Source organism: Papilio xuthus, unplaced genomic scaffold (assembly GCF_000836235.2).
Source record: "Papilio xuthus unplaced genomic scaffold, Pxut_1.1 DF826938.1, whole genome shotgun sequence".
Taxonomy (NCBI): domain Eukaryota; kingdom Metazoa; phylum Arthropoda; class Insecta; order Lepidoptera; family Papilionidae; genus Papilio; species Papilio xuthus.
In genome coordinates, this window is record NW_013531711.1 from 2,292,117 (window position 1) to 2,305,458 (window position 13,342).

Sequence of the window (13,342 nt, forward strand, 5' to 3'; positions counted from 1 at the left end):
GATATCACAGTTCATTTATGCAAAAAGTAATTAAAGAATTGATTTTTTTTACTTAAAATATAAAAAAAATATATAAATAACAGTATGGCAATATTGACATAAACGGCATTATTGACAATAATCGGGAAAAATACGGTGCGGAATATGACAACATTAATTTAAGCATGGCAATGGGCGCGTTCATTTTAAAATACAATTAATTATCAATTTTTTTGATTGTTATATAAATAACAAAATCTTTTCAATATAATTTTAAAACAAAATTTTTAAATGTCCCTCTCCTCTTTAAAATATTAATTTATTTGTAAATAACGTAAAATATTTGAAGTTAGCACCATTAAAATATGAAAAATAATTAAATCTTTTCGGAATCCATAGACAAGTTGTGAATCGTTTTTTTTTCTAACAAGATAAATGTTGCATTTAGTTTTGCGATACTTAATTTTATTGAAATGGGAATAAATTTGGTGGATGTGTTAGAATATGTAGACGAGGGATGTGACGTCACGACCTAAGTCGGACAAAGCACCTTCAAGATGTAATCCGTTAACAGGGTCGGCACAGTGGGACTGTCTTCGTTTATTGCTTTTAATACTGGAAAAAACACATAAAAATTTCTATTGTATTTATCAATAACTATATTAAACTTCTCTGGTAACTTTACCTTAAAAATAAGGGTCGGCATAAACGGGCTACAGGTGGCCTTCGCGGTACAACTGTATGAATTTGTATCAGGACAATACTGAAGCGAGTGCACGCGTGTGCGCCGCGTACTAACTAAATGTATGAAAAATCGTGAGAACTGTCGCTGGCAACGAGTGGCTGTGATCGGTGGTACGTCTGTACCGAGCCTTACAAATAAAAATTACTTCAATCACCGAATTTTATAAAAAAATGCACTTACTTTTAATGAGTACCTGCAGCGACTGATTGTCCGGTGGTCCGTTCTCCAGCGTGAAGGGAATCACTGTCGTCAAGTACTGAAACATAACAGTTAATACTAAAATAATTACATAATAGTTTATATAATATTATTGCTAAAGTGCTTTTCTTACCCCGACCAATCATTAGTTTCTGAGGTCAAAACCTTTATGTAAAACATGTCATCGCTGTCATTATTTTTGACAAAACAGAGATAACGATGTGTTTAAAACGGAGAATTAGGTCTCAAAAATCCACGGTTAGATTTTAAGTAAACTTTTGTTAGTCGAATCTGTATGGAACACTTGATCATTATTCACTAAGGGAACACTTAAAGACTGATTAAGATAATGAATAGTCCAACAAACCTTAGGCGCAGAATTATTAGCACTGAGGTTGGGCGAGCGCGGCGGTAGAGCTCTCTTCTTCCTATCAGTGAAGCACTGCCGGCGCTTGTTCTGTACAGCCAGCAGCAGAGATATGAACGTGTTCTTCAGTTCCTTCTCGTACTCGAGCTCATCTCTCAGCGCCAGTTCCGCGATCAATGTCTCCGAGAACTCGCGGATCAGAACTTCTAGTTCCATGAAGATCTCGTTCAGTTGAGCTAATGACAGCTGACGGAGTTCTGAAAATAAAATAAAACTTAATTAGTAGCCTATGTGTTCTTCCAGACTATGTTCTGCATCTATGCCAAAATTCATCAAGATCTGGTCAGCCGTTGTGGAGATTCATCAAACAAACATTAATCCATCTATCCGTCCATCTATTCGTATTTATAATATTAGTAAGAGGTAAGATTTATCAGAATATTTTAATATATTTACACGTACAAAAAACAATAACCATATAAATAATGTTTAAAAATTAGGCTAACAGTCTGAAATATCGATAAAATTTATCGATACAATATATCGATAAATTAATCGATACAATATATCGATAAATTAATCGATACAATATATCGATAAATTAAGATTTGTTTACATTACAATATCTTGCAATATCAGACGTACAGAGTTGAACGTCCTATGAATAAAAAATGTAAACAAAGTGCGTTTTGTTGACGGAGAGTTTACAAAACTGTATGATTATATAATCTTCAAATTCATATTTATTCTTTAAGAATATACATTTTATTTATGTAATTTATTGCAAAGTTTTAATTAATTTAAAGCCTCGAGTACACTTCGAGACAAACAAAAGTTACTTCGAGACACTTGAGTTTTTTTACAAACGTGCTTTCAATATGAAGTAGGCAGGAGTTAAACATTGTCAGGATTTTGTTCTTACTTCGAAATATAAAAAACTACTTGAGTTTTGTAAGAATTCCGTATTAGTTGAAATAAGATTGTCGTAACTAATTATAGCTGCAATTTATTAATTACATTTTGAGTTAATTGAAGTAGAGTTAAAGATTTAAAAGTACAGACTTATTTAATTGAATTTTCAATTATGTATTCAGGGAAGTTTGTTGTGGAGTTATTTGAACAAAAAATATTCGCAATTTTTTATTTTTATTATTTACATTTTAAAATAAATTTAAAGAGATAAAAAGGGATCACAATATGGCGTTTTATGTTTACGTTTCGGCAGTGAAAACTGGGAAATAGTTACAGGCTACAATAGTATAGATTTACTATGTTCGCAATCCTATCCATAAATAGATATCTAATGTTATCGAATCTACAGTTTACTTGTAGGCATGCAGTTTTTCTTGCGAAGTTTTTAAGTATTTATCTATTTACGTCTGTAATAGTTGTCTCAAATATCCTTAAACGAATTAAGGTAAGCAATTCATATGGTAGTAATGCCTTGACTTAAATTTGTACGATCTAGGCGCTAGATACAATGAAGTTGCGACAGCTATAAGAGTTTAGGTTTAATTTAGGTTTTTAGTTTGTGTCCCATAGGTTTATAAATATGCGATTTTATTTCAAGAAGCGATGAGACAGGATGTAAAGGTACCACAGAGTCATGACACAAATCGTTGTGGTAACCACAAGCAATCTTTGTATTTTAAATGTTGTAACTTACTGTCCTCATAGAGGGGCGAGCTCAGCACTTCTTTGCCTTTCTCGAGCGCCTCGTTGTACTCGAGTATGTCACCCTCCGAGGAGGGCGTCTCTTGCATCATATCGTCGATCTCTTGGATTACCTGGAACCAGAGACGTACAACATATTATCAATAGACAAGACAATATAAACCAAACTTGTATCTAGGTAGTAAGAATAGTTGTCACTCTCGCATGTCAAGAGGAATTTGTTTTTTTAAATAGAGAGTTATAGGTACTGTTCTTTGAGACTGATTTTTGATTACCAACTATCATCAGCTCACTATACGTCCCCATCGAGATGCTCAGAGCCTACTCTAAGTTAAGGGTGATTAGGCCATAGTCAACCACACTGGCCAAGTGCAGGTTGGTTGACTTCACACATATCTTTGAATTTCTTTCACCGTAAGAACGTCGGATGTACATATGTAAATCAGAAATAAAAAAACACATTGGTACATGGCGGGATTCGAACCCAAGACCTGCAGATTGCAAGTGCTTTACCCCTGAGTCACCGACGCTCTACAACTATATTATACATATAATTATTTCGTACTAAGTTCACTTAACATCAGGTAATCTGCTTGCCCATTTCCTTTTCACAATATAGGTTTATATAAGTTACCTCGTCCGCGGTCTTGACGGGGCACTCGTGGTCCTGGTGCAGACCACCCAGGATCAACGCGTGCATGTCCAGGTCGGACGCCACCGCCTCGTCCTCGGAGCTGTGGATCTCGTCGTCCGGACTCAGCACGCTCTGACAAACAAATATACACGTTATTGTGATAAGTGTAAGATTAGAATAACATATATTATATAGTAGGCATATCATCATCTCTCTCATTTTCTTTATAAAAATAAAGATGACAATACATTCTCGTAAACTTATTTTTGCAGTGGAAACTAACGGATATAGGAGGATTATTTACGCAGCAATTTAGTAAACGTTGACTTTATACCAGATACTTTGGATTACATAATTTAATATAGTTATGTACATTGTATACAAGCGGCGATATAATTCCGCGAATCGCCGACGAATTAAACGCTTATTCGCATTAATTCGGTGTCAAGTGTTTAAAGTCACATTGAGAGCGTGACGAAACACATATCTAAGGTCCAATAAACACTGTACTTTGGCGCTTATACGTGTGAATTTATACGTTATATGTTAACGAGTCTTGCCACGCCAGAAACATCCAGATATGTATGTCTCTCAGTTTTTTGAAAGAAAGAAAGAGAGGACATGTTTTTGTAGAAATGTTTTGATAATCAAAACACACCGTTGTCATTTTGTACACTGTCAGCGATTAGGGAATCATTTTTCTAAGTATCCATTTTTTTTTGTAGTGAATTTTATTTCTCTCAACAGTAGGTAAAAAGTGTAGTAAGTGGTGACATGATGTGAAGGAAACAATACAATAAATTATTGTATTTTGCTTTCTTTTGTTTCTGTGCGTGATGTGGAATGCATGAATAAGATTTTTAATAAACATTTATACGCAAGTGCGTTATGACCTTTACCGATGACTTGGATTTTGCTTACGATTACGATTCTGTTATAATAACACGTTTTTTTTAAATAGTTATTCTCACTTTACATAATGGAAAGATTTGTATTTGTAAATAATATTATGTGTATGTGAATTATACTACTAATATTCTATTAAGCGTTCCCTTAGGACAGATTAATTATTGATACGACGACAAGTCTTTAATCTTTATTAATTTTAATATTTCTAACTTATTACCTACCAGTATTTGAGTAGAAAGTCTATAAAAAGTTTTGTTTTTAACATTTTTTTACTGTAAATTTTTCCAAGACTAGTATTAAGCATATATTGGCGCGTTTGTGTTTGCGAGTTTATGTGTTATATGACAAATATGTATAAGGCGACAGATGTTAAAACAATATTGTGTGACCTCACAATCACTTTGTTTGTTGTATTTTTAATCTGTTAAGCAAAACGGGGCACAGGCAATTATGATTCATCCAAATATGAATAAACATATTACTTCTTACTAATATTATAAATGCGAATGTTTAGATGACTGGATGATTGTTTGAAGGTATCTCCAGAACGGCTGAACGGATTTCGATTAAATTTGGCATACATATAGAACATAGTCTGGAAGAAAACATAGGCTACCTATTTTTTTTTAATTGCGCGCAGACAGCTAGTAATGTATATTTAAAGTTTACACACATATATATGTAAATTTAGTTCTGTATAAGATCAATGTTAGCTTAGTTACCAAAAATATTATAGTCAAGGACGTTTATTACCTAACCTATAACGAAATGTCATTTGCCATTATCATCTTACTAAAAATACAATTGTTTGAATGTATAGATGTATGTTAGGTGTATAAAACGGCTTCATCGATCTCAGTGAAATTTGGTACAGATGTAGAAGATAATCCGGACGAACAAATAGGCTACTAATTATGTTTCTTTTTAATTCCAGGCAGACGGAGTCGCGGGCCGTAGTTATTACCATCAAATATACGAACTTAGTTTTATTTATGGTTACCTTTTGTATATTCGATCTTAAGTGGGAAGGGAATTTATTTCTTTGACTACATATGTGAACACAAATTCAAATCATTAACCAATAATTACATAGTTCGAAGTTTAAATATGACTGACCTTCTTATCGCTGAGATTCAATGTTGGGATATGCATTTTTCTAGAGAATGACTTGGTCCAATCTATAGGCAAGATGTTCCCAAAGTTGCCGGTGATCGTCCACCACATCCTGAAAAAGGAAATATCCATTATACATTGTTTAAACACATCGTTAAAGTTACATAAATCATAAATATGTTTTTACTATCATAATATCCGCTGACTCTTCCGTCTTCAGGAAGTAAATAAAAACAACATTTTTTTTTCTTTAATTTGAATAAATTTAGAACGAAAATATTTTCGAGTTAAAACAAGACATGAGATTAGATATTTATCCAATAACCATAGTAAGATAGCGATGTATTATGTAGTACATTAAAGATTGGACTGATTTAAACAACTGGTATTCGAATCTGTCCGAGTTTAAAAAATATTACTCGTTATACCGTGGGTTTCTTAAACTAAATTCCCCTAATAATGACAGGGATGACGATATCTTGTATACAAAGATTTCGTCTCAGAAACCAACGGTTAATATGTAAATTGAAATCAATTTAAAATTTGTTACACTTTCAGAATGCTTAAAATGATTTAAGACGATCGCGTGATTTAGTACTATTTTGTGTGCTATTTCTTTATTTCAGATTTCTAGCACTATTTATAACTAAATAGCGTATAATTTTTTTTGCTATAGAATGTCTTATAAGTGCATTTTTACTGAGCTAACATACAATAAATATGACTCATTATTGTTCTTAATTAATGATATCTTTATCTATACATCTTTCATAAAATTTGACAGCGACGTAATGCTCCTAGTTAGAGTGCGATTAACCGACGACCTTTAATTCGTTAGTTTGATGACCCATACGTTCTAAATGCACCAAACTCTATTATTATATTCTTAAACACTTGATCTATCTTTTTAAATTAGTCGGATAAAACGTATACCATCTTCAAGACACCTGATGTTCTCATAAAATTAAAATAGATTTACACTCAGAGAAAATGTAAAAATGTTTTTCATTTTCGTTCGTATAGCCTACCAGTTGAAATTTAATCCGTCTGACGCATGGATTAATGGTGATGCTGTAATATCTGTTCCTATACATGTAGATCGATTTATGGTCTACACATTGTTTTTTGTTGGAAGTAACCATAGACATTGCTTGAAGTTTTTATTGTTGGACAGGTAAGATACGAGCAATAAAAAATCATTTTTATTTAAGTTTATTTAGTATACGTCTAATTTATTTTGATTAAAATTTAATAAGCTTAACCCTTAATTCGATGGTGTCCAGTGTGACGAACATCTAATTAAAAAAAACTACTGAACTAGTTTAGAGAAAATTACATAAGTATGACTTTACTAAAAAAAAAACAGATTTTTTTCTACAAAAAATTTCGTCTAATTAAGTGTTAATAAGATTAAAAGCACAAACTCTGTTTGAAAGATAAATCTTCAAATTAATATTAAAAACAAACGAAGCTTAATTATGTAAAATATGTTTCGGACTACTTAAGTAGAATAACAGGTTCGTTTTTTTAATTTAAAGACCATTGTTGTCTGTGAATGTGCTTGTATTTCCATTTAATTATATCAGAATAATCTCACAAAAACCAAAAAATTAAAATAAAAACGGCTAAGTAAAAAAACAAGATCGTTACGAATGCGACTCTAGAATCTTCTGTGTAAAAACGTGGGAAATTGAAGCATGTTCAAAGTCACATCTAGCTATTATACAGCCATGAACTTGGTAACGTATAACACCGCCTATCGTCAGTTCCCGCAGTCAGTCGCAGGGATCTAAATAGCTTCAGGTCTTCCAATTATCGCGGCAAGGACGGACGCTTTATGTGCCATTAGGTATGCCACAAATAAAAATTTATTTGGAAGCTTAAAATTTTATTTTATTTTTCCAATTTTGTAAAAGAATTTATGTCACAAAGTTTATTTTATTTTTCCAATTTAGTAAAAGAATTTATGTCACTTGGATATCTTGTTTATTATGTGTGTGTAAAGCCTCTAAATGTTGTGATGTCTCTATTGAATGTTTGTTCTTACAATAAGCACCAGTTTAGTTGAATCGAATTGCACAGAGTAATTCGATTGATGTCGAGAAAAAAAAATGCAGAGAGGGCAACCGATGTACCACAGTCGTGAGTCAGCCGGAGACACAAATTGGCATCAATTTGTGTACGACCGTGTCTCGCCGCGTCACCGACTCAATTGAGGAATGTGTCACTTTACATTACATGACAACGTGCGGTTACAGGCGCCTGTGTGATCGTTCAAGTGTGAGAAAACGTCACTTCCTTTAAATCTTAGAGAAAATCACTTATTTTTGACTTATTAGTAGACATCTTCGAATTACTTTTACAGTGCCATTGATATTTGTCGAGAAAGGAGATACGATACCAATTTATAACACTTCAGTAATGAAACCAATTAATCTTGAGTTTTTGTAACCAAAATCCCCGTACATAACATATAGTCATCCCTCTCATTATCTTGAACAAAACAGAGATAACAATATATTTTGAACGGGGAATTGGGTCTCAAACACCAATATCATTTTGAGGTGTAACGGGCAACAACATAGTCAAAACATTGTTAACATTACAGGTTAAATAAATAATTTTATCTTATATTTTTATTGTTCTGAGATGCCGTTACTGCGTCCACTATACAATCATGCGCACGATAAATGGAATCTAAAAGTTGATTAATGGTCTTTTCATTTCAATAGATAAGTATCTTAAATGATAAACGATACTTTACAATTAGAGACCGAGACCAAAAGACGACTAGTTTTGACTTAAGCACAATAAAATGCTACTTTGTAACTTTAGGTTTTTAGTTACATTTGTTACAGTCTTTGGATTTTCACAATGATAAAAATGTTATTATGTTTTTATCTAGCATCATTTTTTAATTATATTTAAATACATCTTAGGTGAGGTTGTCAAGAATAAGCGTCAATAGCCTAATGGTTAAGGGTACGGATTTCCGATCACGAGGTCGGGGGTTCGAATCCCGCCATTCGACTATTGTCGTAAACCATATCCTAGCACAAGCTTAAATCTTATTTGGAATGGTTAAAGAAATATTAGTAATTTTACACAAATCTGCTAATATTTTCAATAAAAAATTAATAATATATGTATGTATACTTTATCACAGCGGACTGGCAGGGTCGTCACGTCACAGATTGCCCATATGGCAGATTGAATACAGGATGTTCTGTTTTTTACCGTGTTGTTTATTCTACGCAGTCGACAAACGGAAATAATATTAAAAATCACACGGTACTACTATCAATATAAGTTAGTAAGTGATGAAAAAAATCTCAAACAATTTTTATTAAATTAAGTTAGCACTAAGTATAGTCCAAGTTAAAATTTCTAACTACGTCCAACAAAGATAAATATTTTGTGAAAAATGAACAAAGTTACATATTACTTTAGTAGGTAAATGCAAAAGACTTAAGACAGAATTTTCGCTTCGCCGTTTTCAACCCCCTTGTGCTTGGGTTATATCACCCCTTGTTGCTTGGCAACGGGGTCAACTACCCCATCGCACACCCTCTCTTCTTACTACTTCGAATAACAAATATTAAAAAGTTTGTAAAAATATTTAAATAAAAAACCAATTTGGAACTTCGGTAATGGAATATTTTAAACAAGTGAACAAAATAACGAACATACTTTTAATAATTTACAAGATGCCTTCAAAGAAAGCTGTAATACAGGTTTTGATCACGTAATCGTAAAATTTGCATGTGTTTCCCGCCCTTTACATACTAAGCGAGGTTAACAGTAAAAAATAATGGAATCGTGCAAAAATTCCTTGATTATCACCATAGATAACTATTTATCTTATATATATAAAAGAAAGTCGTGTTAGTTACACTATTTATAACTCAAGAACGGCTTTACCGATATGGCTGTAAATTAGTGAGGAGGTAGCTTAGAGCCAGGAGACGGTCATAGGATACTAATTTTTTTTGGAATTTATGCCTCGAAGAGCTATTTAACTTACTAATATTATAAATGCGAATGTTTAGATGGATGGATAGGTGTTTGAAGATATCTCTAGAACGGCTGAATGGATCTCGATTAAATTTGGCATACGTGTGGAACTTAGACTAAAAGAAAACATAGGCTACACTAATAAAGTTTTTTTTATATATCAACGCGGACGGAGTCGCAGGCGACAGCTAGTTTTTAATAAGCATCAGTAAAAAGCACAAACATTTTACAGCCAATAAATTGAATCCAAATTATTTTAATTCACGCATAAGTCCGTGTCAACTTTCTTTTTCGTTAAATAATTTAATGTTTTCGAGAACTTTCAATTAACAAATATAAACACGAAATACTCCTAAAGTTCAGTACTCGTAATTTCACTTTTATTTTGAAATAACATTGCTACAAAGGACTCATTCGGTAAAAAAATAAAAAAAACATTTTTACGAAAGGAAAGTACTCTCAAATTGAATGCCTAATAGCTATAAAATCTAATATAATTGTTTTAGGAAGCCGCTTAGTGTAGTCTCCTACTAAATATTTACTAAGTGGCCTCACTTAACGTCTCTGAGTACAGTAGTGAAATCATTTTCACATCAGTTTAGAGCGGCGGATATCAATGTTGTCGACGCAAATGGCTATCGGCCCACTGTCCTCATACACGCAGTTTCACTGCCCACACCATAATGGTAGAGGTCCGTTAGAAATATTTACGTTAGCTATTAGCAAATCCAATATAATGGAACTATATTGTTTTTGGTAATGGTTACAAAGTTTTTAAAACAAACTACCCAAACAAAATTTTTAAGAAAAAAGAAAGCTATCTTCATAAATTAAAACATTTGCAAACAAAAAATAATACTGAAACAAAACAAAGGGTCTTGACAGACAGACGGACAGTAAACAAAGTGATCCTATAAGGGTTCCGTATTTTTCCTATGAGGTACAGAACCCTAAAACCATTCTGAAACCAAAAAACATTCTTAAACAAAATGCACTAAAAAGTAACAAAATAATTTCATGAACCCCTCGAAAGTAATAAATTTCTCTTCTTTCTTGAAATATGTCCATACTTTACAATTTTTGTTATTTTGGAGTCGGTGTCGGCTTGATGTCTTAGACCTATTTACGTTTCAGTTAGTACCTAGACCGAAACGACCTCCTCCTTTTTTAAGTCGGCTAAAAGAAATTGTCACTAAAAACTGTTTTCATATAGCTTATAAAATTGCTTTCATTAGACCTAAAGGTTTATCTTTACCTAGTTATGATTACTAATCACTTCTTTAAATGTAACGTAATCACGTAAATTAAGTGATACATATATTTTCTATTGTTTTTTTCTGTAAAACTAAAAAATAAAAAAAATACTTTTTTTAATGACAAAAAGCAATCATCGCTTTATAACGTACGTGTGCTTTGTTTAAAAAAAAAGCTGGCTGGCTTTCCTTTAGCATTGTAAGCACTCGAAAGCTTTTACCGTCCAAACAGATAAAGGCTCAAAGTAAAATACGTGCTTTTGGTGTACATCAGACTTAATAAGTAATAGACGAGTGACCAGTGTTCAATCTTTACGGCCAGGTAAAGGAATGTTAAAGCCAAAATCAAGTCTTGAATTTCTTAGAACTGAGAGATCGAGTTACCTTCGAAGAATTTAATACTTTTATGCAATACCTTTTTAAAATTAATTGAATATTCTTTTTATTGCGTTTTAATAATTCAGATATAGTGTTTTTTTTAATATTAGCAGATTCTTTTGTAAATCTACTAATATTTCTTTAACCATTCCAACTAAGCTCTAGGCTTGTGCTAGGATATGGTTTACGACAATAGTTGAATGGCGGGATTCGAACCCCCGACCTCGTGATCGGAAATCCGTACCCTTAATCATTAGGCTATTGACGCTTCAGTGCTGTTTAGTTTATTTTTATAATATGAATAATAGAAAATATAATTGGAAAATTAATTAATTGTATCATCAAATTCTAAAAACGTCAGTTATAGGTAATTAATCTCGCCATGGTCACTAAGAGGTTTTATAAAAATTTCTAAAATAACTTTTTAAAAGACATAGCATTTTTTATAAAATGCATGCACGATTAATTCACTTAAAATCTTATACAAAAAAGTCACCGTTTTAGTTTCCATTTACGTACAATATTATTTTCCGTATAGTGTGTCCACTTTTTATTAACACTCTAGCAATACCATAGTCATTATTTGATTACGTCCCTACACTGAGCCAGGGATGACCAACTTTTGTGCATACTGGAACATTACAGTATGTATATAAAACATATTATCTTATTTATTTTATTTATCTAAGCTTTTCGTTTACTTATTCAATAGTTAAATGATAACAAAGTTTTGAATTAATGCCTCAAAAGTAATATCGATTGGTCATGATCAAGTAAATAGAATAAACAGATAAGTTGGTTACCCCTGGCGCATAGAACCTGTTCTGTATCTCCTGGTTGTAAGTAAACAGGATTGTAGGAACTACGTTAAAGTTATTTTGAATCGAGAAAGCTATTTATAGCATTCAAAACATTGTGCTGCAAATACACGCTTCTATTTGAAGTCAAGAAACTATCTTATTAATCTTACTTCTTACTAATATTATAATTACGAATGTTTAGATGGATGGATGGATGTTTGTTCGAATGTATCTCCGGAACGGCTCAATGGATCTTTATGAAATTTGTTACAAAAGTAGAACATAATCTGGAAGAACACATAGCCTACTTATTAAGTTATTTTATAATAACGCGCGGACGAATTCGCGGGCGACAGTTAGTTTAGAAATATAAAATCGTTATAGACCCTGCTCGTCTTCTTCGAAACTAAAGTAGTAGCAAGTTAGTGTATTTTTAAATTAAAAATTAAAGGATAACAATGTATTTTTTTTAATATTAGCAGTTTTTTTGTAAATTTACTAATATTTCTTTTACCATTCCAACTAAGCTCTAGGCTTGTGCTAGGACATGGTTTACGACAATAGTCGAATGGCGGGATTCGAACCTCCGACCTCATGATTGGAAATCTGTACCCTTAAACATTGTCGCTTCTGGTTATATTTAAAATGCACATTGGAATATAATCACAGAATTATTTTTTGTATTAGTCGTTTAATATGAGTACAATATATGTTTTGCAGTGCCGTCCACCCACTCTCGGATAAAGAACGAGGTTAAGTTCACATCGTAGTTGCTAGCGTTATCTGGCACGGGGCCATAGGTTACTCACATCGATTATTATTATGTTATTTATTTAAAAAGTTGTTCAAGGACGTATAAAGAAATTTTTAAATAAGCGATATAAAATGCACGATAATAATTTAAATTACTAAAATCGTAATATTACTACCAATTATTCGTATGTAACTGTTCATCAATTTAAATTAGCCTCTAAATTTATACATATTTAAAAGATTTTTTATTGCAGTAAATAAAGTCGTGCGTCCATAGACTATAAAATTAATTAAATAAATATTCATCCAACCATAAATTCTATTAACTTTCTTGCATTCAACTACATTCACTTTGCCTACTTTTTGAACTGAAAAGCCCTATTGTGTCCATTGTGAGAAATGATACAACAAAGGTCTCCTTTTGACATTAACATTGGTCTGATAATAGTGCATCTGATGTTATCTAAGGCTCTATTATGTTACATTTAAATGTCAAATTAATAAAAGTACCTGGATGATTATGAA

At 32.2% G+C, this 13,342-nt stretch overlaps 1 protein-coding gene across 1 annotated transcript in view; it reads right to left on the minus strand.

Moving 5' to 3' along the window:
• Positions 1-289: 289 nt before the first annotated feature.
• The window catches only part of Unc-76 (fasciculation and elongation protein Unc-76), a 38,126-nt gene continuing 25,073 nt past the window's right edge, over positions 290-13,342 (minus strand). Inside the window, exons 2-7 of the mRNA XM_013317599.1 lie at positions 5,623-5,731; positions 3,598-3,729; positions 2,956-3,076; positions 1,290-1,546; positions 905-980; positions 290-594 (exon numbers count right to left, since the gene is read on the minus strand). Of these exons, the coding sequence (XP_013173053.1) occupies positions 512-594; positions 905-980; positions 1,290-1,546; positions 2,956-3,076; positions 3,598-3,729; positions 5,623-5,731 (778 nt within the window). The 3' untranslated portion in view covers positions 290-511. The remainder of the gene's footprint in view (positions 595-904; positions 981-1,289; positions 1,547-2,955; positions 3,077-3,597; positions 3,730-5,622; positions 5,732-13,342) is intronic.